Source organism: Moschus berezovskii, chromosome X (genome assembly GCF_049115385.1).
Source record: "Moschus berezovskii isolate FMDL1 chromosome X, NW_MosBer_1.0, whole genome shotgun sequence".
Classification (NCBI taxonomy): Eukaryota; Metazoa; Chordata; class Mammalia; order Artiodactyla; family Moschidae; genus Moschus; species Moschus berezovskii.
This window is the reverse complement of record NC_142488.1, coordinates 19,564,379-19,590,568: the sequence shown is the minus strand read 5'-3', so window position 1 is coordinate 19,590,568 and position 26,190 is coordinate 19,564,379. Positions and strand designations below refer to the sequence as shown.

At 40.9% G+C, this 26,190-nt stretch overlaps 1 protein-coding gene across 3 annotated transcripts in view; it reads left to right on the top strand.

Annotated features, from left to right (window-relative positions):
* Positions 1 to 4,773: 4,773 nt before the first annotated feature.
* The window catches only part of RPS6KA3 (ribosomal protein S6 kinase A3), a 161,437-nt gene continuing 140,020 nt past the window's right edge, over positions 4,774 to 26,190 (top strand). Inside the window, exon 1 of one of the 3 annotated variants that reach the window (XM_088833883.1) lies at positions 4,774 to 4,793. Coding sequence is in view for 1 of the 3 variants with exons in the window: in XM_088833877.1 (XP_088690003.1) it covers positions 5,178 to 5,180 (3 nt within the window). In the remaining 2 variants the exon portion in view is untranslated. Of the gene's footprint in view, positions 4,794 to 4,836; positions 4,857 to 4,881; positions 5,181 to 26,190 lie in introns of those variants that run through there. The other 2 variants (XM_088833884.1, XM_088833877.1) reach the window with 2 other exon arrangements.

The following is a 26,190-nucleotide window of genomic DNA, read 5'->3' as shown; positions in this document are numbered from 1 at the left end:
GAGATACACCACAGCCAAGACTTAGCGGCCTACCACTTTGATTTCAACTTCTCAGTTTACTCTCTCACTTCCTATATTGACTTTTCCTCCCATGCAGCCTGCAGCCCAGCAGAAGCTGCAGGAGAAGGAGATTTGTGATTTCCTCTTCCACTCTAAATAAAGAGAAAGGCATTGTAAATAAAATAAGACCAAGGTTCCTGTATAGCAGCATTAAAAATGTTGCCATTGATGTTAAGTTCAGAATGAGAATAAAAGGAGATTCAAATTTGGAGTCTTACACTGGGAGTGATTATGATATTACTCAGAAAATTCACATCCATCCATATGTATATAAAATAGTCTGCCAACCTAGGAGGTTTTTTTTTTTAATTCTGACATTCTTTAAAGGGGAGAGGTGTGTTAACTTGAAAACTAACCGTGTCATAAAAGATGTGGAAGTGTTCCACCTTAAAGGAGGCAAAAGAAACACAACTAGGTGCTCTATCTTGACCCTACACTGGATCCAGTATTGGAGGGAAAACATGCCATAAAAACATTAGGTCACTTGAGCAAATTGGAATGACAACACATTATTGATACAAATGTGTTATATCAGTATTAAATTGATGGGAATTGATCACTCTCTTACTTCCCTGGTGGCTCAGAGGGTAAAGCGTCTGCCTGCGATGCAGGAGACCTGGGTTTGATCCCTGGGTCAGGAAGATCCCCTGGAGAAGGAAATGGCAACCCACTCCAGCACTCTTGCTTGGAAAATCCCATGGACAGAAAAGCCTGGTAGAATACAGTCCATGGGATCGCAAAGAGTCGGACAAGACTGAGCGACTTCACTTCATGATTAGGGAAGACATTAGCCTATTCTTTTTTTAAATATATATTTTTTAATTAGAAGATAATTACTTTCAATATTGTGATGGTTTTTGCCAAACATTGACTTGAACTGGCATTAGGTATACATACGTCCCCTCCCTCTTTAACTCCCCTCCCACCACCCTCCCCATCCCACCCGTCTAGATTGTCACAGAGCACTGGCTTTGGGTTCCCTGCATCATACATCAAACTCCCACGGGCTAAGATGAGCCATCTCTTAGCAAATACACACTGAAGTATTTAAGGGTAAGGCTTCATGATGTATATAATTTATCCTCAAATGATTCAGAAAAACACTCTGAGTGTGTGTGTGTAGATAATATGATAGAAAGATAGATAAATGACAGAGATATTGAAATATAAAGGAGATGAAGTAAGATATTTACAGTAAATGAATAAGTGAATCTGGGTAAGGCATTTACAGGTTTTATTTATACTATTTTTATTCCTGTAGCTTTTCTGTTAATTTAGAATTATTTCCAAATAATTTTTTTAAAATCATGGGTGAAAAAAACTTTGCATTTGTGATCTTTAAGAAGTTCAATTTGCTATACCTCTATCTTCAGTATTCATGTCCCTGACTATGTATTAAAAACCATAGGGATTCTGAGGAAAAATAGGCATAATATTTTCTTTAAATAATTCATTTCTAGATCAGAAAAGAGGACATAAACACATAAAAGAACAGAAATAATAACAATAAGCAGCGATTACTGAAATCCAATTGAGTCATAGCAACAAAACGGAAGGCAAAATGGGATTTCAGAGCCTTAGAGAGGAGACACAATCGGAGTCAGGTCTGTGACTGGGAGTGAATCCAGAAAGGAGCAGAAGGGAGGAAAGGACACTGTAAGTGGAGATAGAGTGGAGCTGAGGTGTGGAGCTGGGAGATCATGGTCTGGCAAAAGTATGATTCGAGAGGTTTCATGGGGGAACAGAGCAAAGATCAGGGTAGAAGGGTAGGTTGGAAACAACCAGAGATGCCTGGAAATGCCAGGTTCAGGAGTTTGGGCTTTATTCCAGAGGCCAGAGGTCAGCAATCTCTTAGAAGCGGCTGACCCATCTTTCTTGTGGGCAATATAGATAAAGCTGGGAGCGGGCTGTGCTCATTATCATGTGAAGACAATGAGAAGGCTCAGATATTTCAAGAACATCTCTTTTATAGATCTTACCGGATGTTCTATAAAACTCCTAGAGGAAAACATAGGCAAAACACTCTCTGACATAAATCACAGCAGGATCCTCTATGACCCACCTCCCAGAGTAATGGAAATAAAAGCAAAAATAAACAATGGGACCTAATTAAACTTAAAAGCTTTTGCACAACGAAGGAAACTATAAGCAAGGTGAAAAGACAGCCTTCAGAATGGGAGAAAATAATAGCAAACAAAGCAACAGACAAAGAATTAATCTCAAAAATATACAAGCAACTCCTGCAGCTCAATTCCAGAAAAATAAATGACCCAATCAAAAAAATGGGCCAAAGAACTAAACAGACATTTCTCCAAAGACATACAGATGGCTAACAAACACATGAAAAGATGCTCAACATCACTTATTATCAGAGAAATGCAAATCAAAACCACAACGAGGTATCATCTCACGCCAGTCAGAATGGCTGCTATCCAAAAGTCTACAAACAATAAATGCTGGAGAGGATGTGGAGAAAAGGGAACCCTCTTACACTGTTGGTGGGAATGCAAACTAGTACAGCCACTATGGAGAACAGCCTGGAGATTCCTTAAAAAACTGGAACTAGAACTTCCATATGACCCAGCAATCCCACTGCTGGGCATACACACCAAGGAAACCAGAATTGAAAGAGACACGTGTACCCCAATGTTCATTGCAGCACTGTTTATAATAGCTAGGACACGGAAGCAACCTAGATGTCCGTCTGCAGACAAATGGATAAGAAAGCTGTGGTACATATACACACAATGGAATATTACTCAGCCATTAAAAAGAATACATTTGAATCAGTTCTAATGTGGTGGATGAAACTGGAGCCTATTATACAGAGTGAAGTAAGTCAGAAAGAAAAACACCAATACAGTATACTAACGCATATATATGGAATTTAGAAAGATGGTAATGATGACCCTATATGCGACACAGCAAAAGAGACACAGATATAAAGAACAGACTGTTGGACTCTGTGGGAGAAGGTGAGGGTGGAATGATCTAAGAAAATAGCATTGAAACATGTATATTATCATATGTGAAACAGATCACCAGTCCAGGTTCGATGCATGAGACAGGGTGCTCAGGGCTGGTGCACTGGGATGACCCTGAGGGATGGGATGGGGATGGAGGTGGGAGGGGGGTTCAGGATAGGGAACACATGTACACCCATGGCTGATTCATGTCAATGTATGGCAAAACCCACTACAATACTGTAAAGTAATTAGCCTCCAATTAAAATAAATAAATTTTTTAAAAAAGAAATCCATTTGAAAACAGAACTATCTTTGGGTAGCTAATTCGGTACTTCTTGTTCACAGTTGAGTGTACTTCAGTAGATAATCATGTCATGCTTTTAACACGTGGCCATTTTCAGCTATGTTATTAGCCATTTTGAGGGAATGGGGGAAAAATATTTTGGGAGGCTGTGCCACACGGCATGTGGGACCTTTGTCCCCTGACCAGAGATTGAACCCACGCCCCCTGCATTGGAAGCCAGAAGTCTTAACCACCGGACCACGGGAAAGTCCCCAACATTTTTAAAGGATGGAGAGCAGTCTTTTTTTTTTGTTTGTTTGTTTGTTTTTATTGGTGTATAATTGCTTTACAGTGTTGCGTTAGTTTCTGCTGCACAAAGAAGTGAATCAGCTTTATGGATGCATATATCCCTTTTCGCTTAGACTTCACTCAGCGGCCCCGTCCCTCCCCTCTGGGTCGTCTCAGAGCCAGGCTGGGCTCCCTGTGCCACGCAGCAGCTTCCCCCAGCTGTCTGTCTCCACGGGGTCGTGTGTAGATGTCGGCGCTGAGAGAATTAATCAGGCTAGTTGATGCTACCTGCTGTAATAAAAGAAAAAAATATCAGTGATTAACGTAGTAGTTTTTCTCATTCGTTTGTGTCACAAACTGGTACAAGTGGGACAGCTCTCATCAGTAGGTGCCCTCCAGTCGGTGACTCAGGAATCCAGACAACTTCTATCTTGTGATACTGCTGTCTTAAAACGTGGCCTCTGGAGTCACCATGGAGAGGAAAGATTCAGAGGGATGAACACACCAGAAATTTGGTGGCCAGGTCTTGAAGTGATGTATATCACTTTGGCCCATGTGTCAGAGCCTAGTCACCTGGGCTCAAGCAGACTGCAAGTGCCACTAGAATATGTAGTTGTCCTATGTGCCCAGGAAAATGAAATGAGATGGTGAGTTTGGGGTTCCCCTAAGACCAACTCTGAGACCAGGATATAGGTACTGATCATTTAGGCAAGAGGTGCTCTTGGGACCCAAAAAGGAGAGTAGGAAGTGAGGCAGAAGCCAATACAGATTATGGTGATGAACGTATTCTGGTCACCTCCAGCTCAGACCTACTGGGGACTACTGGGAGACCACATAAAATTAGCCCCAAGTTATTCCAGCTGAGAGGTGAGTCCGTTGAGCTGTTTATCCACCAGCTTCTGTCCTTCTTGGTTGAAGGCTGCTCCCTAGGAAATTAACTCTCTGGCATTTCTGGCAAGCAGGCCAACATGCTCCAGTTGCCAGAGAAAGTCCTCAGGCAGAGAGTACATGTGCTCGCACATGACGCCAGCAATGTGTACTGAACGGTGAGTGCTGAAGGCATGTGAAAGGGACATCAACAGCATCTGCTACAGGGAGCACCCACCCGTTGCTTCTGGGCTCTCTTTGCCACTCAGATCATTCTGATAGAAGAGCTCCTGGGAGGCCAGAATACACCCTGAGGCTATGGCTCTAGGGTAAGTCCTAGAAATGCATCTTTAATGAGCTCTCCCTGAGGGATCAAGGCTGCCCATATATAGGTGAGCATCTGGGGCTATCTCCCAGTCTCTTCTCCATCTTCCTTCATCACTTCTCTAGCGAACCACTAGTGAGACTACTTTCCATGGTCACCACTGGCCTGTCCCTTCAAATCTCGTCTCCTCAAGTCCTCAACTTAGTCATTTGATAAATCTTTTTATTTCCTTCTTGAAACCCTCTTCTTCCTTCTGGGACCACCCCTCCCCACTCTTCTAGTACTTCCCCTGCTTTCGTGGGTGCTTTCTCTGGCCCTGATAACGAGAGCAGCTGACTCCCACAATTGTTCCTGATCACCACACCTAGATTTGGAGAAGAAACCAGAAATGGTAAGTAAATTTGTTGGCAGTGGCTCTCTGAAGCCACATGTTGCGAAGTATTTTGAGGTTTTATGTTCAATTAACTATGGCTGCCATGGGTGTTGACGTAGGGAGCAGCAGCCAGAGTTCAGCTCTGCTGTGGATCTTTCTCAAGCTTCCGTTTTACATGATCTGCCTTAACAATCTCCTCTACTCCCAAGGCGTATAACCATCATCTATCTATGTTGGGTGGGCCAAAAAGTTTGTTCAGGTTTCTCTCTAAGATCAGATGGAAAAACCTGAAGAAACTTTTTGGGCAATCCAATACATACCACCTAAATATGTATTTCTATTCATGACCTCTCTCAGGAGTTCCAAAGCCATATTTCAAACTCTTTGGAGGACATACATACTTTATATTTATTTTCTAATTACAACATCTTTCATCTGCATTCTCATGTCACATAATGTCTTTATTGTCTTTCAAGATACCTCAGCTTAAAATATTAGCAGCGTCTTTACTCTTAATATTTCATCACTTTTCCCTATCATTTACAAGGGTGTGCAACAGATTGTATTAGAATTAGTTGTTTACTCTCTGTCTACCTCAACACACTGTGGGTTAATTGAACAAAATAATCAATTCCCTGCTGGTCTAGAGGTTAGGACTCAATGCTTTCACTCCTGGGACCTGGGACTGTTGATCTTTGCTCAGGGAACTAAGATTCTGCAATCTGCACGGTGTGGATAAAAAAAAAAAGGAACCAGATTTGTACCTTCACCTTCCAAAGCTGTTTCTTGTACAAAGTAGAGTTTAAGTTCCTGAGAATGTATTATGCATTTACATACATATATATAATATGTGCATATATATTTAATGTATTAATTATGAATATGTGTGTGTATTGCTCCTTCTTTTTACCCCTTCCACCCAATGTCTCTAGTCAGTCACCAAGCTCTAGCCAGTGGATCACTCCACAGAGACATCTATGTGTGCCAGCTCTGTTTCTAGACTAAATGTTGGGCTGACCAAAAAGTTTGTTCGAGTTTTTTCGTAACATCTCACTGAAAAAACCCGAATGAGCTTTTGGCCAACCCAGCATTTGCCATGCTCGTGGTCCCCTGAGGAAGAGCTACCAACGCAGGAAGTTTATTAGGAACAACACCTGGGGAGGAGCGAGGTTAGCAGAATTGGGGAGAGGGAGGACTTGGGCTGAAATACAGTCATAATAAAAGCCTCAGCTTTTAGGAAGCCCAAGAGCCAGGATGGCCCGTATAAATCACCCCTCCACACACACACACACACCATAGATTAATCACTGGATGTGAGTGTGTGAAGTTGCTCAGTCGTGTCCGAATCTTTGCGACCCCATGGGCTGTAGCCTACCACGCTCCTCCATCTATGGGATTCTCCAGGCAAGAGTACTGGAGTGGGTTGCCATTTCCTTCTCCAGAGATCTTCCCGACCCAGGGACCAAACCCGGGTCTCCCACATTGTAGGAAGACGCTTTACCCTCTGAGCCACCAGGGAAATCGTTGGATGTAGGCTGTCATAAAGAGCAAGTGTAATTTGGGGCAGGGCGCTCTCTCCTCAGGTGAGTAGGAGGCCCCAAAGGAGACTTGACTGAGATCCATCAGCACCAGCGCTTCCTGCTGCTGGGCTGACGTGTGCCCGAGTACTGCAGTGTGAGTCTCAGAAGTGCACCCCAACATTCATGTGACTGCTGTGCCTCATTTGTACCCACATATCTTCTTGCACCCCTCACTACAGGCATTGCTAAGCCATGTCACTGCCCCCAACCTCTTTTTCCAATCCATCGTTGCCCTGCCACCCAGGCTAATTTTTCACAAGCCAATCTGATATGGTCAAGAATCAAGATATGTATATATATATATATTCTCAAGGGTCAACACAGCTTACCTCGCAGTATGTACAAGTCCCTCTGTGTAGCTGGGGGAGAAGTATATATGTAGGTAGTATGTGTTTTGCACATGTATGCACACAAAAAATCTCTCTAGGAAAATCCATAGAGACAGAAGGTAGATTAGTGGTTGCTAGGGGTTGGGGAGGAGGAATGGGGAGTGATTGCTAATGAGTCTGGGAGTTTCTTTTCGGCTGGGGGGGTGGTGAAAATGTTCTGGAATTAGTGGTGATGTTTGCACAACCTTGTGAATATCCTAAAATGCACTGAATTGTACACTGTAAAATGGTAAATTTTAGAGTATGTGAATTCTATCTCATTTTGTAAAAAAGTATATCAGAGTTGACATATTAAAGTGATAGCAGTGATTATATTTGGTTTGTGTCTTTCATGTTGGACTGGCTTTTCAGATTTTTTTGTAAGTGAACATATTTTTTAATATTAATTTAGGGAGGGTAACAATTCTCACTTCAAAGTTATTCCAGTGCTTTAAGACCTTTGAAACTTCATCCCTCTGGGTGGAGTGAAGGCCAAACTCCTTGCAAAGTAGTCCAGGCCCTTACAGAGCTGTCCCCAACCTGCTTTGATGAATGCTCATCTTTCCCTCCCCCAAGACTTTCCACCCCTGTCTTCAGCCACTCTCTCCATTTCCCGAATGTGCCCTGGACTTCCTGTCCCAGAGTCTTTGTTCCCTGCCACTCACCACCCACCCCCTTCTTTGTCTCCTTTCCCACCCAGCCCTACCTGCAGAAATACTTTCAGGGCCAGATCAAATCTCACTTCCCCCAAAGCTGCAATTGAAATGACTCTCTCTTTCTTGCTCAGCTACCACTTTGTTTGGCATCTGTTTCTCTAGCATTTATCACAGGCTGCCATTTTATGTAGTCGTGTACTTTTCATTAAGCTGACCTACCTTTGATTCCTCTCATATATATCACGTGGAATAGACAGTAAAACTCTGCTTAATTTGGGGGTTAGCATTTTAAAATGCAAATCCACATCTATTCCCTTGCTCAGTAAGTAAGGAGTGCTTACTGATAGCATCCTGTGTGTCAGACGGTAATACCCAAGTCACAAAATGTCCTTGCTCTCATGGAACTTGCTTTTTCATTTTTTTAATGTATGACATATATAGAATGTGCATGAATCTTAAGTATGCACCTTAATGACCTTTTACATATGTACATATCCATGTACTCACCACCCACATCAAGATATAGAATATTTCCAGTGCCTCAGGCTCCCTCCCAGGCAATATCCTCCTGACCAGAGGTAATCATTATTCCCACTCCTGCTATGATAGATTGGTTGTGCCTGTTCATGCATGTCATAGAAATGGAATCATATAATATGTTTCTTTTTGTGCCTTGCTTTGTTTTTTATCCCAGTCTCTATGAAATCCATCCATGTCTTATGTATAGCAGCAGTTCGTTCTTCACATTGCTGTGTAGTATTCCATTGTAGGATATTCCATTATATATTTCACAATTTACTTATCTATTCTTCTACTGATGGACACTGGGTTTGGTCCCAGTTTGGGGTTGCTATGAATAAAACTGTGATAAACATTCTTGTAGGTGGCTTTTCATAGATCTAAGCATTCATTCGTCTTGGAATTACCCCTAGGAATGCAATTGCTGGGGCTTAGGTGGCTTTGGTACATACTACCCAACAGCCTTCCCAAAAGCGTTGTGCCAACTTGCACTCTCACAAAAAACGTAGGAAAACCAATAAAGAAAGAAAACATCTGAGCGTGAAAGAAGTGACTGACATTGAGAGTTAAGATCAGATGATGAAGCTGCATTAGATTTGGTAGCAGGCAAGGCATCCCTGACAAGGTGAAATTTAGCCTGAGACCTAAGTGACAAGAAGTCTGTCGTCTGCATGTCAGGGAAAGAGCAGTACAGGCCTAGAGAGAGCAAAAGGCCCTTGGGCAGGAAGAGGGGTGGAGAGGAAGCTGATGACCTTGGAGTGAGTCGGGAAGTGAGACACGGAAGGGAAGGGAAGGAAAGGCTTCAGATGAAGCGTATGTTGTTAAGCCAGCTGCCACAATAGGTGACTAGAGCTTAATTCTATGGACAAGCTATGGGAAAGGTATAAAATACATGCTTCCAGATTACCCCACCCAAGAACTGAGAGAAGTCAGGTATTTATGTTCCAACTGCCGTAGTCACTGGTTATGGATTGCTGCTGGGATGTTGAGCATGGAGGTAGATGCTCACTTCCCAGTGCTCTGACCTGGAAATTGACCTTCCGTGATTCTGGAAGAAAGCCTTTGGGTACAGGTTGCAGATACCAGCAGACAGAGCCCACTAAACTGAACAGTTTCAGGGCAGGAGTGTACTGACAGTTTTACTATGTTTTCTTATGTTAATTTTACCTGTCGTCTATTTTAACACTTAGTCACACAGACACGTATCTAATAGAGGTTATTTCCTTCCATAACTGAGAATCAATGTCTTCCTCTTTGTCTAGGCTTTTAACTTCATCCTTTTGTCACTGTTCTCCTTGACCCTCGACTCCACAGCCAGCTCCTTGATTTCACCCTTCTCCATCACCCTAAACATACTCAGTCATTTGACCAACTTTTTTTCCTGTGGCTAGCATCTCTAATGGAGAAGGCAATGGCACCCCACTCCAGTACCCTTGCCTGGAAAATCCCTTGGACAGTGGTGCCTGGTAGGCTGCAGTCCATGGAGTTGCAAAGAGTCAGACACGACTGAGCGACTTCACTTTCATTTTTCACTTTCATGCATTGGAGGAGGAAATGGCAACCCACTCCAGTGTTCTTGCCTGGAGCCTGGTGGGCTGCCGTCTATGGGGTCACACAGAGTCAGACACAACAAGCGACTTAGCAGCAGTAGCAGCAGCCTCTCTAAATCATGTCTATCATTTACTTTTGCTTTTCTGTGTTCCCATTCCTTAGGTATTCCTCCTAGCATAGTGTCTTACCAATAATAGACTCAGTGTATGCATGCAGAATGACTTTTGGAGTGGTATACATAACTGTGCTAATTTGGAAAGACTTCAGATTTGTATTAGATCTCAGTTTGATTCTTGCTACTCCCTGCAATCCTCCCAAGCCTTCCTTCCTGTACTTCCTGGGATGTTTCTCTGGCAACTAAAGTCTCACTTTCTGTATCAGTTATCTGTTGCTGCATAATGCTGTGTAACGAAACACCCTGAATCAAAGTCTTTAAACAGTAAGTATTTATGGAGTTCATAGCTATGTCAGTTTACAATTTAGACTTGACAGTGCTTCTGGTCGCAACTGGACTCACTCAGTGGTCTTGCAGTCAGCTGCAGCTCAGGTGATCTAGGATAACCTAGTCAGTTGCAATGACTAGGGAAACTCAGCTCTGTTCTTCATGTCACATTTTCCAGCAGCATAATTGGGGCATATTCTCATGGCAAGCAGAAGAAGAGGAAGCAAATAAAAACACTGAATGTCTCTTGAGACCTAAATTTGGAACTGGTATAGCATCACATCCACCACATTTTATTGGCCAAAAGCTACAAGATCAACCTAGATTCCAGGGAGGGAAAATAGACTCTCACTCTTTAGTGACAGAAACTCCACGGTCACATGGTAAAGGGTGTGGCTATAGAAAGAAGTGAAGAATCAAGGTCATTAATGCAATCTGCCATATTTTACTATGTGCTTTTTTTTACTATGTGCTTTTTTTTACTATGTGCCTTTTGACAGGTTGAGTGTATATTCCCTTCCCTTTTCAGTTCAAAGTTTCTGTGTCTTAAAACCTCTCAATAAATAGAGCCAGCAGTGCTTTTTTGGTTCGAATTACTCAATATTGCTTCAGTTCTCCATTTTTATATGTGTAGACATCAAAGAAAGAACTATGGAAAGTGTGATTTGTGTCATGACTATCCTGACAGATTTTAACAGGATTTCTAGTCACCAACTAAAAGACTAGCTGGAAAAGAAGTTAGATAAAAATCGCCCACAATCTTAGAGCTCATTTTCTAATGGAGAGAGAGATGCTTTTCCTATATCTGATGTCCTTGTTGAAAGAGAGGCAGTGCAGGAAAGTGCTTAAATTATGTGTCATTTATGAAAGGGAACAAAGGAGCTGCCACTATTGCAGCTGTTGCCATGGCCTTATCATATTAAATCAGGGTAGAGGAGGATAGTGCATCGGCTTTTCAAATGGGGTGTCTCCTCATAAGACATCTCTGCCGGTGACATCAGCAGGAACACCAAGTACAGAGTGTCCAGTGGAGAGTGTGTACAAAATATTCAAGACAGCAGCGATGCTGTGAGTCAAGCAGTCCTGCTGTGCCCTGCTCAACACTATTTCTGTCCTGTGTGAGGTGTGTGTCTTGAATTTGATTTACTATCTTTACCGCCATTCACCCACTGTGTAGCGTGTGGCTGCAGTAAAGGACTCCAGCTAAGACCAAGGCCTGGAAATCCACTGCAGTGCAATGAAAGCATGACAGTTAGAAACAGATAAAAGCTGTGGAAAGGAAGAAGGAGGTGAAGACAACCCATTCCTGATCTCCTGCTTAGAGAGAAGGGACAATGCAGAATGGTGATTAAGAAGCTAGGTTTCCGAGACAGTCTCAGGTTTGAGTCCAGGCTCTGCCCTTGTTCATTGCGTTACTTCTGGCAAGTCTCTTATCGTCTTGATGCCTCAGTTTCTTTCCCTGCACAATGGGGCTGCTGTGGTTTCAAAGTCTCAAAGGTTTAATAGAGGGGAAAGATCCAGAGATAAAGCACTTCACAAGGTGCCTGGCACAAATTAAGCACTCCATAAATGGGATCTAGCCATGTTTTAACTGGTAGGCACTTGGAATATTATCCAATCCAAGCGCCTCATTCAGAAGATGAAAAACAGAGTCATAGAGATGCTAAAGAATCTTCTTGGGATGGGGTAGGAGGTGGGAGGGAGGTTCAAAAGGGAGGGGACATACTTATGGCTGATTCGTGTTGTGTGGCAGAAACCAACACAATACTGTAAAGCAATTACCCTCCAATTAAAAAAACAAAGACTCTTCCTTGGTTACAGAGCTAACAGCACAGTCAAGGCTCACACCCCAGGATGTGCTGATTCCTTGGTTACAGAGCTAACAGCACAGTCAAGGCTCACACCCCAGGATGAGCTGATTCCTGTGCCCCGCTTACCTTCCACTAGCACACTGGGGCCTTCCTACCCTTTTCCACAAAGTGGGACTTCAATAAATACCTGCGAGTTTTCCCCTTTCCCCTGATAGCCGCATCTCAGGCGCAGGAAACTCTGAATGGTATGGAATTTTCTAACGTGGCACTCACCGCCTGCTCACTTTAATCTGCTGCAAGTGTCTCTGGGAAATAAAATATTGGCAGGTTTGTCCAACAGCTGCTCAGCCTAGAGACCACAGCTTATTTTGGTCCATTTATGTTAACTCATCTGTCTTCAGCTCTTTGTTAGTGACTCACCGCATACTGCTACCAAAAATATACACCAAAATCCAAGAATCATTCATATGAAGGGCAAACCTCTTCCTTAAAATACCACATTTCTGCCATCTTGTCTTTATGAAGTTTTTCCTTCCTCCCACCTCCACATCACATTTTCTTTTTTCTTGCTTCTCCATCTTTGATTGCCTTCAGTGACATGGAAGCTGCAGGCTGTGGTCAGGAGAATTCTAGAATGGACATCTGAGGGCTTGATTCTGGTACTGGCATTCTTTAGCTGTAAAAACCTAGCAAGTCACAATCAGTATGAGACTCCGTTTCCTTATCTGTAATACAGGAGAGTTACATCAGCTTTACAGCTCCCATCGGCACAACTGCCAAAAACTTCCTTGTTATTTTTTCCTTCGAAGATTCTAGGCTTTGAACAATTTTCATCTGCTTTGTAAATTGCCTTTTAAAATAACATTAATATCTCCCATTTTCCATTAACTGCAGGTATAAACAACCAAAGAAATATATATTAGAATCAACAAACAGCAATAAATAGGAAACAAAACATCTTGGATTAAATCCAGCCTATTAAGATGACTGCTGCTTCAGGTACCATTGCCAGACTTATCACAGGAAAATAAGCCATCTTTGTTAGACTTAGTGAAATATTGAAAATAGTTCATATATTATGTCATATACTTAAAAATAGACAGATGTGGGAAGATACACCCCAACTTCAAGATGATGCTAATTCCAAGGAGGAAGAAAGGGAAGGAGATGGGAAGAGAATCTTCAAGTGCATTTATAACATTTCATTTACCAGGATCAGAAGCAAATACAGAAAATTTTTAATGTGTTAAATCTGAATAGTATATAAAGACTGTCAGCTAATATTATTCATTTTTTATCTTTGAAATGTTTCAAAATTAAATATATTAAATAAGTTTATCAATGGAAACTCTTATACATGACTGGTGGGAGTACTAACTGATGTAACCACCTTGGAAAAGCTTGGCGGTTTCTTAGAAAGTGAAATCTACACTTACCATATGACCCAGTAATTCCCCTCCTGTGTCTAGACCCAAGATGAATGAATACATACATTGACCAAAAGACAGGCATTTTAACAACTTTATTCATAGTAGCCAAAAATAGGAAGCAGCCCAAATACTCATCAATAAATAAGTGGATAAATGATAGCATGGTCATACAATGGAATGCTTAACAATAACAAGAGAACTTCTTTCATCCCATAATGTGGATAAATCTCAAAAAAAAAATACATGTTGAACAAAAGAGGTCAGACAAAAAGAATTCAGACTGCTCAATTCAATTTACATGAAGTTCTAAACCAGGCAAAATGAATCCACAGTGATAGAAATAAGAAGGGTGGTTGCCGATCGTGGGAGGAGAGTGCCTGGAAAGAGGCGCAGGGAAATTTCTGGGATGAGGGGCATATCTTATGGAAATATCTGGATTTGAGGAAATGTCTTGACTGAAGTGGTGCTTATATGGGTCTTTGCATTTGCAAAACAAAATTCTTCAAATTGTACATGTAAGATCTATACGTTTTGCTGTATATGAATTTTACCTCAGTGTAAAAAAGAAATACCTAAAGATTATAGTCACTATCTTCATGGGTTCCCAGCAGCTCTAGGGACCTCAGAAGAGGAACCAGTCTCAGCTGAGGGACTGCAGCCATTTCCCTCTCTGAACAGTATAGGATTTTGCCTTCTTTACTGCTGTTTCCTTTCCTTCCAAATGAAGTCTGTCTCTGAGGTTGGCTTTCAAAGGCAATGTGGTGTTGTGGAAAGAATACAGACTTTAGAAAGAGCTGGAACCCTGGGTTTGAGCCTCTGCTCCATGACCCACTAGCTGTGTGACTCTGGGCAAGGAAGTGACCTCCCTGTTTTGGTTTTTGTTTTTCTTAACTGTATGCAGGAGAGTACGAGCCTACTCCCCAGGGTTATTTGGAGGATTACATTAGATCACACCAGCCAAAGTGTATTTCACACAGCCAGGCTCGGCACAGATGCTCCATACACTCTGAGTTTCTTTTCTTCCTTCCTTTACTTTTTATAGACCCTCCACAGAACGGAAGTTTCATATCTCCTCCATCATCACAGTTCAAATCCTAAGGATACAGGGAGTCGCCTCCTTGTTGCTTGTCAGGCATGATGAGCAAAAGTGCCACCTTAATGTCCTGCAAATGGGCCGCTGCCCTGGCCTCTGTGATTTCAAGGGTCTTGCTCTGACCCTCCCCCAGCCACACCTGCTCCTAGAGGACAGAGTCAGTGGGGTCCAGGGGCTGTCCTCATCAAGAGCCTGTGCCCCATCTAGACCACATTCTGGGTATCAAGGACCCCAGGTTATGCTGCCCAAGTGGCCAAGAGCTGGCTTCCAGCGCCAGCATGGGCCCCTGACCTGGTTCATCTTCCCACGAGCAGACTGTCATGAGTGTGCACATCCCTAGTTCCAAGGAGCCATCAGAGGGCAGCTGGTTGGGGAGTCTGTGGACAGAACTTGGCCATACAAATGTCCACTCACAGGGTGCAAGAGCCCACATGGCAATGGGAGGATCCCAGGATAGGAAGAGAAAGGGGATTGACCTCTGGCTAGGATCAGATGCCAGAGGCTGGCTCACCCCATACCACCAGATTCCTGTGTAGAACCCTAAGGAGTCCAGGAATGCTAAGTCTAGACCTGTCCTTCCTGGCCAATATTGGCATATATTTGTCAAGTTTGGATAATAGTATATGTTTTATAACTTTTAATCTTGAGACGTACATTTCATGGGCCTTGACTTGCACTCTTGCCCTGGGCTTCACAAATGTTAGGGACAGTCCTACCAAGCATGTTCGCCTCTCCAAGCCTTCTGTTCTTATGCCTGGAACATCCTTCTCCCAGATATCTGCTTGGCTTCTTCCCTCATTTTCTTCACGTTCTCCTTCCCATTCTCGCCTGCCTTCCCTTTTCTGACCATCATGTTTAAAATAGCTCCCCCACCCTCATGACTCTATACCCTGGATTTGAGGAAATATCTTGATTGAAGTGGTGCTTATATGGGTCTTTGCATTTGCAAAACAAAATTCTTCAAATTGTACATGTAAGATCTGTACGTTTTGCTGTATATGAATTTGATATTTGAGTGTCTAACTCCTCCATTAGAGAAAATATAAATTCCAAGCCATCAGAAATTTTTCTGTCTTGTACACTACTATGTTCACAGTCCCTAGAACAGCACCTGGCACCTAGGAAGGGGTTAGCAAGGTATTCGTTGAATTAATGCAGGAGTGAGTTGGTGAATGAATTTCAGTTCATGCCTTACTCTCTGTTCTAGCCCTAATATTTGACAACATAAAAACCAAAACAAAACCAAAAAAAAATTTTTTTTAATGGGCCAACTCACTTGCATTTCAGGTTTATTTCAGTTTTAATAAAAACTGCTGAGCACGACCCTCCGTTCTTCCAGTTCTCTTGCTCTATTTTTACCATTACGTCTGTTCTGAGTACAGAGACCTCTGTCCCCTTGACCTCTCCTACTTTGTTTTCATCTATCAGCCTTCACCTGTCTCCATTTCCTTCCTTCTTCTGTCTACAACTCGTGGCACATCACTTCAACTGTTCTTTTGCCAGTACCCTCAAGAATCTTGTCCGTACCCTCAAGAATCTTGCCCTTTTGTCTGGCAAAACCCTAGCTCTGGATCAAATCAAGGAACTTCTTCATCTCAACACTTCAGCTACATCAGAGGACAATATATTAACAGGGATAGGGAAATGATCTAAAAATATAGGCATTTCTTTCCTGGCCCAAACTCTTGCCTACCATCTATTGCACATTCTTTACATGGCTAAAATTAAATATGCAAACCTTCCATGGCATTTAATTAGCAATCTGTCAGAAAGCAAATGCTGCTCTACTTTCATTCACAAATTTTAGTTTAATTACATTCCATACCCTTTTCCAACCCAATATGGTTGGGTTCAAATCTGTGGTTAAAAAAAAAATCAAAGGTAAATGTTACATCACTTTTGAAAAGCTCCAAACTCACACAATCAACACATGTTCCTTCCTTTTTTTTCAGCTAGAGTGACGTAGCTTCCTTAGTCCTATTTTCTGTCTTCATAGAAATTCCAGATTTCTTTTCAAAAGAGAGTTGGCAATAAAAAAGCAGAATATAATATTGTATATATACTGTGATTGCTACTATGTTTAAAAATATAAATGTGTATGGGCAAAGAGTAGAAGGTAACAAATAGAAAGGATAATAGTAGTATATGAAATTTTGTTTCTTAATGCTCTTAAGTACTATAATACTGTTTTTCCAATTGGAAGTGCCAATAGGGTAGGGAGGAGGGATAGAAAGTCAATTTTACTGAAGAGAAAGTATGATGTCATTACAATATTCAAATTTATTTTGAATTTCTAATCAGCATTGATTCCATTGACACCTAGAAGTGGCCATCTCTCTGACCTTTAATAAATGTCCTAAACAAATCAAAGTGGTTGCAGTAGGACAGTTATAATCCTGTGGTTTTATTGTCACATGCATCATACTTATTACAAATGTCTTACCAGCCTTTTTTTTTAAGTCCCAGAATACAGAAAGCTTTTTTACATGGTCCTAGAGTCTGGATCAAGTTGCAAGAGAAAATCACTATAAACCCTCATGAAAAGACAACTATATTTTAAAGATTATGAATAATAAATGTATTACTAAAATTACCTCATAACATATACAGATAGCTTTTCCAAGGCCAAAAGTAAAAGCTCAGAGCCCAGAGACTCAATTCTTGCAGAAGGAGGAATGGGGGGAATACATTTAAAGTTGAATTATTCTCTAAACCTAAAGAAAAATGAGGAAAGGGCCCTATCATTCCCTTCAAGTCCAAATTCACCCCTCAAAACTCAGTGTTTCAGTACACAAATGAGGTGAATAATCCACTTATGATAGCACTAATTTCACAAGATTACTTTTTAATCAGGACAAAAGTAAACCCTAGACATCGATGGATCTTGCTACTGGCTTCTCCATAAATAACATTATTATGTTCATTTCCTTAGGAGTACGTGAATTATTATTCGACATTCTTGCATAGAAAATGTGAGTAAAAACATAGAAAATTAAACAGAAACCATTCCAGTATCCCAGTACATTCACTTTGGTTATGTCTTTCTTAGAAATTCTATTTCTGTTATTCAAAAATTTTTCCCCCAAATACCTGCTTGTTTATCTTAAGGAATCCTTTGAGAGGTGGGAAGACTAAATTGGTACAGTTTAATATCACTATTTTTAAATCAAGAATGATGATAAACTATAAACATTTTAAATTATCAGTAGAAACATGCCTCTACTAGTATTCAATTTACTCCAAGAGCAAGTTGTTTATGATTTCACTTACTTATTGTGTTTCTGCATTTGCTATAAAAATTTATTTATAGAAATAATGAAGGAAGATTGAAATAAGCAATTAAGTGCATAGATCATTGAGCAATATTTGTAGAAGCAGCAGCAGCAGCAACTGAACGTGCCACCTCCTTAGCATGATACTGTAATCTCACTCAGAGCCATGTAAAGCAGTGTTATTAAGTAATCAAGTGTAAGCGGGGTGAAGGATAATGGAATAATTCCCACTTACCACTTTGTGCTATGTGAACTCAAGTCAAGGGACATTTCTGCTTCTAAGTGAGTTTTATTAAGCAACAATAAAGAGTCCTGGAAGATTCTTTTGTAATTCTCATTTTTAAATAAGAGCCAAAGACAAAGAACCATTTCTAGCACCACAGCACTAGCATTTTTTTTAATATACATATATTTCAAGTAAAAGGTAAATTTCACTTAGGGGAGCAAAGCTAGTTCTAAGGAAATCCTGATGGTGAGTCCTTGGTGATCTGTGGTGTGCCCCTAGGGCCCTGGGGCCGGTGTCTTGCTTTGGGGTTCTTGCCACTTTTAGGTTTCTGTATTTGGAAGGTAAAGAAAGAATAATCTAGAGTGCTTTTGTCAGAGTTTATCTGAATTGTTAAAGAAAATATGTAGAACCTCACTGATGAGTTAGGGGAAGAAAAATGTTTGAGGCTCACTAGTTTAACAATTTCAAATGCAGTGTGAGCAAGTCTCTTAAGCCTGTGTTTCTTAATTTACCAGCAAAGTTCCTTTAAAGGCAAAGGGGTATAAACTCTTAACTAATGAGAGCACAGGAAACTCTACTCAGTGCTCTGTGGTGACCTAAATGGGAAACAAATCCGGAAAAGAGGGGATATATGTAAATATATAGCTGATTCACTTCGCTGTACAGTAGAAATTAACACAACATTGTAAAGCAACTATGCTCCAATAAAAATTAATTAAAAAAAAAACCTCACCATCACCCTACCCACCCTAGAGTCTGGAGACTTAGTTCAAACTAGACTCAGCATCTTGTGCAAGTTGCCCAAGAAGCAGACTAGGATTTGAGTGGTTTATTTGGGAGATAATCCCAAGAAGCCATTCCAGAGTACACTAAAGAGCAGGTTACTTCTGTGGGCAGAGGACTCAATCCCACAGAGGACCTTTGGGAAACAGTATAGAACATAAGTCACAACTTCCTCTCCCACCTCCTCCCCCACCCAAAGTCAAGGAAGCAAGTGTATTGAAATTTCAATTCCCATTCATCATTGGCTTAAGATGGATCTCAGGTTTGTTAACTGCTTCTCTGGCCAAGAGAAAGCCCTCAGTCAAAATTGCACCTGTCAGTAGTAAGACATCAATTGGCTTATACAGGAACCATGAGTGTCAAGGGGACATGGGTATGACCCAACTAGCTGGTTGCACTCTACAAGTCTCATAATGTATTATAAAAATTCACACTAACTGTGCATCTCATTCCATTATAATCTCGAAGTTAAAGTGATGCTCTAGAAATACGAATCCTATTTATACTGTGGCTTCAAGTACCTGTCTGTAACATGCCTTTGAGAACCTAGGATTAGCACACCCCAGTTTTGAGGGAACCAGGAACAGATAATCAGCTTCTGACTACACCCATTTGGGCAAAGAAGGAGAATAGGTCATCTTGGCAAAAGTTCTCTGCACAGGCTTCTCTAGGGAGTATATTAAGTCAATGCCTTCCACTTTGATTTTCCATATCCCATGGAATTTCCCAGCTTTTCATGGATTCCCATGGAACCTCAGTTTTTGCTGGCCTCCCTCTCCCAGAAGTTGACCCTTCCTCTTGATTATGCACACAGGCTTGGACAACCAATTCTATCCCATTCTTCAGGAGTTCTGGTACTTCTATTCAAGTACCTGAGAATCCATCAGTCTTGGTCCCAGACTCCAGTTGTGGCAGTTGTCTCATTTCTAGGACTCTGCTCATCACGTGGCCCCACTCTAACATCCAAATTGTGTCTCGGTCTCTGTCTGAATTGCTGTCTTGGTCATCCCCAATCCCTTCTCACACTAGGGCTCATCTTGTGCTCTTCAGTCTTTGTTACAGGTTAAATTGTGTCCCTCCTCCCCCATCAAAATCATGTTGAAGTCCTGGCTGGTGTACCTCAGAATGTGACCTTATTTGGGACCTAGCGTCTTTACAAATCAAGTTAAAATAAGGTCATTGGGGCAGGCTCTAATCAAGTATGACTGGTGTCCTTATGAAATGGAGAGATTTGAACAAAGAGACACGCAGAGAGGGAAAATAATGGAAAGAAACACAGGGAGATGACATCTATCTACAAGCTTCAGAGAGGCATGGAACAGACCCTTTCCCCCACAGCCCTCAGGAAGCACTCTGCCAACACCTTGATCTTGGACTCCTAGACTCCAGAGCTATGAGACAATAAGTTTAATGTTGTTTGAGTCACCCAGTCTGTAGTACTTTGTTTTGATAGCCCTGACACACCAATATAGTTCTATTCCTAAGCTCCAGCAGGCAGCCCTACTACCTGTTTACTTTAACTGCCTGTCTACCTGGATTCATCCATTTCTCCTCTCCCAGATTCCTTCTAAAGGCATTCAGCATTCACTGGAACTCCCAAGTATCTCCTCAAACTCCTAATGCTGGTTGCTTGCTTGAAATCACAACATGATTTTGCCACTCCCTTTGGATGTTGTATCTTTTCTGCTAAACTCAAATATCTCTCTCCCCAACACCTACTGACCTGCCCCTAGCAGGTGGACCAAATACAGGTCCTATCCTTCTTAATCTTTCACTACATAATGTCGACTGACAGGCTCTGCCATATTCTATCATAGAGCATTTCCCTCCATGAAACACTGAATAACTATCATAGAATATTGGCTCTCTAGGCTTACAGATATTATTCCCTACTCTCAGGACTTTATATCTCTAAAATAAAGTTATTCATGTTCATATCTTGATCAATTATAGGTTGCTTCTACCTTCCCCTCATTTTGGTAATCCTCTCCTTTTTCATTGTTCGTATGAATTAATCTAGGAGACCTAAATCAATGTTGTTCTAAAATTAAGACATACTCTGGGTAGCAAGTTCCATCACCAAAAAAAAAAAAAACTACCTTGTAGATATTATTTTTCCTCTCCAGTCATGAGAGAGAGAATGAATTTGTAAAAATGCTCCAAGAACATTTAATACACACAAAAATAAGAGAAAAAAAGTCAAACTTCAACTTTTGTCACCACTTTCTTAGCATACCCCAGGAATATTACTACATTTTTTATAACCATTCATATAAACTTAGGAGTAACCTTGAGATAGTGACTCTATCTGCTGAGTAGGAAGGGGTGCAAAAGGCTATCATGTACAATGGTTCCATCTTTGTATTTTTTTCCATTCTTACTAGTGTTTCTCTTCTGATTTCTCTGTGATACTACAAGAAGTAGGATGGAAATTATTCTGTGGTTTTCAGCTATAATATAAAAAAACCCTGAAAACTGCTTTTGACCACCTCTTCCTAAAGTATTCTATTGTCATCACCTAATGAAAACATTGTTTTTTAAAAAAATGTTAAAAATTATCCCCTGCTTTTGACCACTTCTTCCTAAAGTACTCTATTGTCATTAAAAGCTGGTTTTAGAAAAGGCAGAGGAACCAGAGATAAAATTGCCAACATCCACTGGATCATGGAAAAAGCAAGAGAGTTACAGAAAAACATCTATTTCTGCTTTACTGACTATGCCAAAGCCTTTGACCGTGTGAATCACAATAAACTGTGTAAAATTCTCAAAGAGATGAGAATCCCAGACCACCTGACCTGCCTCTTGAGAAACCTGTATGCAGGTCAGGAAGCAACAGTTAGAACTGGACATGGAACAACAGACTGGTTCCAAATAGGAAAAGGAATACGTCAAGGTTGTATATTGTCACCTTGCTTATTTAACTTATATGCAGAGTACATCATGAGGAACGCTGGGCTGGAAGAAGCACAAGCTGGAATCAAGATTGCCGGGAGAAATATCAATAACCTCAGATATGCAGATGGCACCACCCTTATGGCAGAAAGTGAAGAAGAACTAAAGAGCCTCTTGATGAAAGTGAAAGAGGAGAGTGAAATAGTTGGCTTAAAGCTCAACATTCAGAAAACTAAGATCATGGCAGCTGGTCCCATCACTTCATGGGAAAGATGGGGAAACAGTGGAAACGGTGTCAGACTTTATTTTGGGGGACTCCAAAGTCACTGTGGATGCTGATTTCAGCCATGAAATTAAAAGACGCTTACTCCTTGGAAGGAAAGTTATGACCAACCTAGATAGCATATTAAAAAGCAGAGACATTACTTTGCCAACCAAGGTCCATCTAGTCAAGGCTGTGGTTTTTCCAGTGGTCATGTATGGATGTGAGAGTTGGACTCTGAAGAAAGCTGATCACTGAAGAATTGATGCTTTTGAACTGTGGTGCTGAAGAAGACTCTTGAGAGTCCCTTGGACTCCAAGGAGATCCAACCAGTCCATTCTAAAGGAGATCAGTCCTGGGTGTTCATTGGAAGGACTGATGCTGAGGCTGAAACTGCAATACTTTGGCCACCTCATGCGATGAGCTGACTCACTGGAAAAGACTCTGATGCTGGGAGGGATTGGGGGCAGGAGGAGAAGGGGACGGCAGAGAATGAGATGGCTGGATGGCATCACCGACTCTGTGGACATGAGTTTGAGTGAACTCTGGGAGTTGGTGATGGACAGGGAGGCCTGGCGTGCTGTGATTGATGGGGTCGCAAAGAGTGGGACATGACTGAGTGACTGAACTGAACTGAACTGAATGAAAACATTCCCTAAGGATATAATGCTTTGAACTTCATGTTCATTGGATAGGGAGGTTTATTGTGTTTCAGTGGCGTGCTGAATTCTATGGTGAGGTGTCCTAAGGGGAAATTTAGAAGTTGCTTGCAATCATAATTAGACTCTTGTTCTGAATGTTCTGAACAATTTTTCTAACTCAGTTTTACGGTTTTTATCAAGTCATTTTAAGATTTCTGTTTGGGTGAAATAATAGCATCACACTTTGTAGAAATGAGTGGAAGCTTCAGCCGTTAGTCCTACCCTCTACTTCTATGGAGAATGAAACAAGCTCAGAGAGACTAAATGATTTACCCAAAATGCCAGAAATAAGGAGTAGCAGAGATCTAGAACCCAGGTATTCTAACTCCTAGACTTATCATCTTTGGTCTACATGTGGATTACCAGTTTAAGGCAAAATAGTTACATTTCTGAGATACAGCTTCTGAATCTTATACCGTATGTCCCAAGTTTTTCCTTCATCCTTGAGAAAACTTAAATTTTTCATTCCCTTTTCTCCTTCCCAACTGCTCTCAGTTTGTCTTGAGTCTTAAACTCAGGAGTTTCTCTTCTGCATGTTGAGTGGCAGGTAACTAATTTAAGTCACATGATGATATCATATGGCTTCATGCTGCTGCTGCAGCTGCTAAGTCACTTCAGTCGTGTCTGACTCAGTGCGACCCCATAGACGGTAGCCCACCAGGCTCCCCAGTCCCTGGGATTCTCCAGGCAAGAACACTGGAGTGGGTTGCCATTTCCTTCTCCAATGCATGAAAGTGAAAAGTGAAAGTGAAGTCCCTCAGTTGTGTCTGACTCTTAGTGACCCCATGGACTGCAGCCCACCAGGCTTCTCCGTCCATGGGATTTTCCAGGCAAGAGTACTGGAGTGGAGTGCTATCGCCTTCTCCTATGGCTTCATGCTAAGTGATTCAAATATACTGATGGATACATGTAAGTATAAGGCCAAGTGCATGGGATCACTGAAGCCTTAGATTAAATATTTTGACTCATCGTCAAATTATCTGAAGAAATTGGTCGTGGAAAAGAGTGCTAAAATCTTTGCCCCATCAGATACACGGTCTATCCGTCTCTACCGAATTCCGTGCTCATAGAAGCTGACCTGTAGAGACTGTATCAATGGGCTCTCTTGTCTTTTGGTTTCTGATTGGGCTTGAAGAATAGGGAGCATCAACAGAAGATTAGAGAATATCGATTCCCTCAACTCTCTCTCCACAGGATCTCTAGAGGTTGGCTCCATCTCTCTGCTGAAGGCTGGCTACTGTCAGTCAGCCCACTTAGCACAGCTGGGTCCCCACAGACACTGCTCTAGTCCAAGCAGTGGTAACAGCTTCTCAGTATTACTACTTCCAGGGTGATGCACCATCCCTTCCTGTTTTCCACACCAATGCTTTTATAAGTAGCCCCTCTCTCACACCCTCTTCAGTTACCCAGTTTGAATGTGCCATCTGTTTCCAGGCAGGAGCCTAACTGATAGTCAAATAGGACAATAAATAATTTGACTAAGTAATTTAAATATTTTTATATTATCACAAACTTACATATATTAAAGAGGAAAATGCAAAGTATGAATTTATTGTCCTCTGCTAAAGGGCATCTTTGTGGAAAATTTCAGGACACACTGGCAAATATAATTCTCTTTCCTTAGGGAAAATTTATGAGAATCAGAACTCAATCAGAACTTTTGCATTACGACTTTTTTTCTGGCCTTTGGCTTGTAGTGAAAGAGGAAAAGGAAAAGACAAAAATGAAAAGAATTTCATGGCAAGAATTCACCTTTATAAAAATGTTTTCAAATAATGCCCTGAGCTCAGAACAATTTTTTTGAAATTCAGTATTCACATTTAAAAACTTGCTCTTTTATGTTTCTACTCACAAATATAATTTTATATAAATGCATAAATCTGATCATATCATATACATTTGAATTTTTGTTGCAGTCTTTTTTTCTTCTTTGCTCATTCAACTTGGCTGCCCTCTCTTTCTTTCTTGCCTGCCTCTCTGGTAAATAACCCCCCTTCCAAATAATCCATAATAGCAAAGTAGTCTCCATCTGCACGTATTTTCTCCAACTGCATATTTTACCTACTTACCTACACAGACACATACACACCTGCACACACATTTGAGGGGTTTTTTTGGGTCATTATTTTATAAAGAAAGATTTATATTATAGTGTGTTTCTGATCTTGGTTTTCTCATTCAAAAACACCATTTGGAAATGTCCAAGTAAAATGGTATACCTCTCATTCATTTTTAAAATAACTGATTGTACAATATTCCAATGGATGGATATACTATAATTTATTCACCATTTCCTATTGATGGGCTTTTACTTTGATAATCTTCTGTTGGTATAAGCAGTGTGTGTGTGTGTGTGTGTGTGTGTGTGTGGTGTATTTACAATTGTTGCTTTTAATTCCTAAGAGCTGGATACGCTGAAAAGGGATGACTAGGTCAAATGCCTTGGATATTTTTAGTCTTAATAGATGCTGCCAGATTATCTTGCAAAAAGCTGTAACAGGTCAGATTTCATCCAACAATGAATGAGAGTGTCCTTTCCCCTGAATCCAACCAACAATAAGAGTTATAGATACTTTTAAATTTTGTACCTGTTCCTTGAGCATTGTCTCTTTGTTACCTTCATTTGCATTTTCCTTTGCTAAGAGCATCTTTTCATGTGCTGTTGACCATCTGGATTTGCACTTTGGCCTATTTTTTCTACAGGCAGAGAAATTGTATGTATAAAATAGAAATGCAGAAAGCTTAGGTTCCATAACTGCACTTTTTTTAGATACTTATCTTCAAATTGCCTATTCTACAAAAAAAAACAAACAAATCCTTGTTGAAGTATATAAAGTGTAAGTTGATCTAGACTTTTAAAATGCTCTTCAGTTCTATAAAAATGTGTGTTCCTTCAAGAACTTAGCTCAATTATTTTCAAGAAAGTTTTGAAATAATTGCCTCTTTAAATCTTTTACCCATTTTTACATTGAGTTTATAAGTTCTTTTTGTCAAATATATATTATTATGTCTGTCTGATGTTGCTATTTTTTCCCAAATATATTGTTAGTCCATTAAAGCTAAGGACATTTTTACAATTTTATAAAGTCAAATATATCTGAGCTCAGTTTTGCTTAAGAAAGCTCAACCCACCCCAACTGTGTAGTTGCCTAGGATTTCTCACAAGATGTTTATTATTTTATTTTTATCACTTGTGCTTAATCCATCTTAAATTTGTTAATGTGTACAATGTATAAGGTCTCATTTTATTTTCTTCTAGATGCACAGGCTAGTTATGCCTACCCCATGTCTTAAAAATAGTCCGTCCTTCTCCCATATGTCACCCTTCTCTTAAAATTCTCCATTCTCTCCCACATTTCTTGTCTCTCCCCAAATCCTCTAGTTTCTCCCCAATTCTCTGATTTCTCCCACAGTTTCTTATCTCTCCCACAGTTCCTTATAT